Source organism: Citrus clementina, unplaced genomic scaffold, assembly GCF_000493195.1.
Source record: "Citrus clementina cultivar Clemenules unplaced genomic scaffold, Citrus_clementina_v1.0 scaffold_3, whole genome shotgun sequence".
Classification (NCBI taxonomy): Eukaryota; Viridiplantae; Streptophyta; class Magnoliopsida; order Sapindales; family Rutaceae; genus Citrus; species Citrus x clementina.
Genome location: NW_006262339.1, coordinates 45718174 through 45721052, shown reverse-complemented (window position 1 = coordinate 45721052; position 2879 = coordinate 45718174). Strand labels below are relative to the sequence as shown.

General features: G+C 36.5%; 1 protein-coding gene across 1 annotated transcript; it reads left to right on the top strand.

Moving 5' to 3' along the window:
• Positions 1 to 250: 250 nt before the first annotated feature.
• Positions 251 to 2879, top strand: LOC18048846 (probable E3 ubiquitin-protein ligase BAH1-like 1). Its single transcript, XM_024188853.1, has 6 exons — positions 251 to 594; positions 826 to 1070; positions 1186 to 1440; positions 1836 to 1973; positions 2328 to 2386; positions 2623 to 2879. Exons 1-6 carry the CDS (start codon positions 420 to 422, stop codon positions 2726 to 2728), a joined length of 978 nt encoding a protein of 325 aa, XP_024044621.1. The 5' UTR covers positions 251 to 419; the 3' UTR covers positions 2729 to 2879.

Genomic DNA, 2879 nt, shown 5'->3' with positions numbered 1-2879 from the left:
AAGTAAACAACAATTTTACATTTGTCAATTATGGGACCGGGTTAAGGAGAAAGGCGTCAGGAGAGGAGGTAGACAAATTTGGTAACAAGCATGTAACTCTTGAGTTTCTTGTCAGCTCAGTGATCATCGACGGGGTCTGTTTTAAGTTATCGAGAAATATCCGAGAAATTGACTTTTCTTTTTCTTTTCTTTTTTTCTCCGTGTCAATTTGTCCTTTAAATACGTCTCAACTAGCTCGGGCCGTTATTATTTTTATTTCACATGAAACAGAGAGACAGAGCCATTGAGATAGATAGACCCTATAGTTAGCAGCATAATCATGATTCATTAGTTTTTGATAAACACTAAGACATCATTTTCTTGCGTTTGATTTTATTTTTCATTATAGTTTTACAGTTTCATTGTATGAGAATCGAGAAATGAAGTTCTGCAAGAAGTACCAAGAGTACATGCAAGGCCAAGAGAGAAAATTACCTGGGGTTGGTTTCAAGAAGCTTAAGAAGATTTTGAAGATGTGCAGGAAGGAATTTCAGTCCCAGAAAGAGATTAACAAGGGAGTTGTTGACACTCAAACCTGCCCTCACCAATGCCCTGGTATCCTCCATTAAAGTTGGTTCATTTTTCATTAGATTCTTAATGTTTTCTTTCTATTTGATTTTACTGGATTTTTTTTAAAAAAAATTAAATTCAAGAAAATTTTTAACAATTAAGTGATTTTATGATTTTGAGAATATTTGTCTCAACAAGCCTTGAATTTCTTGTACTTTTTTTTTTTTTTTTTTTGGGTTTTAATTGACTCTGTTGTGCATTCTGCTTAATGTGCAGTTTGCGATGGAACCTTCTTCCCCTCGCTTCTTAATGAAATGTCAGCTATCGTGGGTTGCTTTAACGAGCGCGCACAGAAACTGCTTGAGCTCCATCTGGCTTCCGGGTTTTCAAAGTGCTTAATTTGGTTTAAAGGCAAATTGCACGGCACCCACGGTGCCTTAATTCAAGAAGGCAAGGACTTGGTTACCTATGCGCTAATCAATGCCATTGCAATCCGAAAAATACTTAAGAAATATGATAAGGTATGTTTCCGTTTCATGTTCGTGCCACTTTGTCAGGTACAAACAATTAGTAAAACGTATGTTCTGTTTTTCATTGTGATATTTATTAATCTTTTGTTTTTGGTATGTGGTGCAGGTTCATTATTCAAAGCAAGGGCAGGCCTTCAAGTCACAAGCACAGAGTATGCACGTTGAAATCTTACAGTCTCCATGGCTGTGTGAGCTCATGGCTTTCCATATCAATTTGAGGGACACAAAAGTCAACACAAGGAAGGCCCCTGCGTTCTTTGAAGGGTGCTATCTTAAATTTAATGACGACAAGCCATCGCTCTCTTGTGAGCTCTTTGATTCCGTCAAGCTTGATATTGACTTGACCTGTTCTATATGCTTGGTAAGTCAATCCTTCATTTTGTTTCTCTAACTATTAAATTATGCTTAATTTTCACTAAAAAAATCACAAGAAAATTGTGTGGCACTCAAACTCAACTAAGCAAAATAGCAAAAATCAAAATCATACTACAAGCCTGCAATGTCTGAGCATATAGTGAGTTCTTGAAGCCTGGCTAATATGTGCTGTCACTTGTCCTGTTATGGTTTGAGGTCTAAATCTTTGAATGCTATATAATTTTAATGCCCCTAAAAGCTAAGGTTTCATTATCTAACTTTGAGCTTTGTTCTTTTTACGTACAACCTCGCATTTAGGTTCAGCTTCATGATGGAAACTATTAACTATACCATGTGCTGTAGTGTGGCCGTCACCAAATTTGTGTGCTTTTCTTGTAACAGGACACTGTTTTTGATCCAGTTTCCCTGACATGTGGTCATATATTCTGCTACATGTGTGCTTGCTCTGCTGCATCAGTGACCATTGTTGATGGACTAAAGGCAGCAGAACCTAAAGAAAAATGCCCCCTGTGCAGAGAGGTAACGTTTTATATCACTGCAGTCAGTAATCTTTTTCACTCAATTTCTTGATTTTTGAATAAATGAGTTTGCAGCCAGTAATCATTTCGTGGTCTTGTCTCATAAATTGAGGACATGGAGCGACCATCTGTAATTAGACTGATGACACAAATGTAATATAGCTATATTATAAATTGAGGATTCATTTGAAATTTTTTCAGGAGCATAACATGAGATATAACCTATCAAATTTCAACAAACCAATGCTTCGCCAGAAAAATATAAAATTATGATGCATGTATGGAATAGCTCCTTGGTCATCAAATTAAGTGATCAACTCTCTGTTTGCTAATCTATAGTGTAATTTGATTTCAGGCAGGAGTATACGAAGGTGCCGTACACTTGGATGAGCTTAATCTTCTATTAAGTCGAAGGTTTGTACTATTTTAAAATTGCTACCATCCATCATGCATTCACCTTAGTTCAGATAAGTTAAGCTCAATGCATGTCACTACTCCTATGTTCTTTTGTTTCTTAAGATCTTATTGCATAAGGGGAGCTGAGCTGAATAATTGAATTAATTGATGTGCGATGCTGGTGTTTTATAATGAATGCACCCACAACAAGTTTCTTAATTTATTTTTCTTTGACCATGCTCATTTTTGAACAGCTGCCAGGAGTACTGGGAGGAGCGGCTTAAGATGGAAAGAGTAGCGAGGGTTCGGCAAGCAAAGGAGCATTGGGAGTCCCAGTGTCGAGCATTCATGGGCGTCTAGTTATTTATTTATGCAATAATTTTCTCTTTTCTAGTTGCTGTTTAGGTAAAAGTTAACATGGAAATCTTTGGTTTCAGTTTTTGTTTATGTTGGTCGTCATTGGGCATACAAATTCTGTACATATATAAAATATTATACATGCACAATTGCT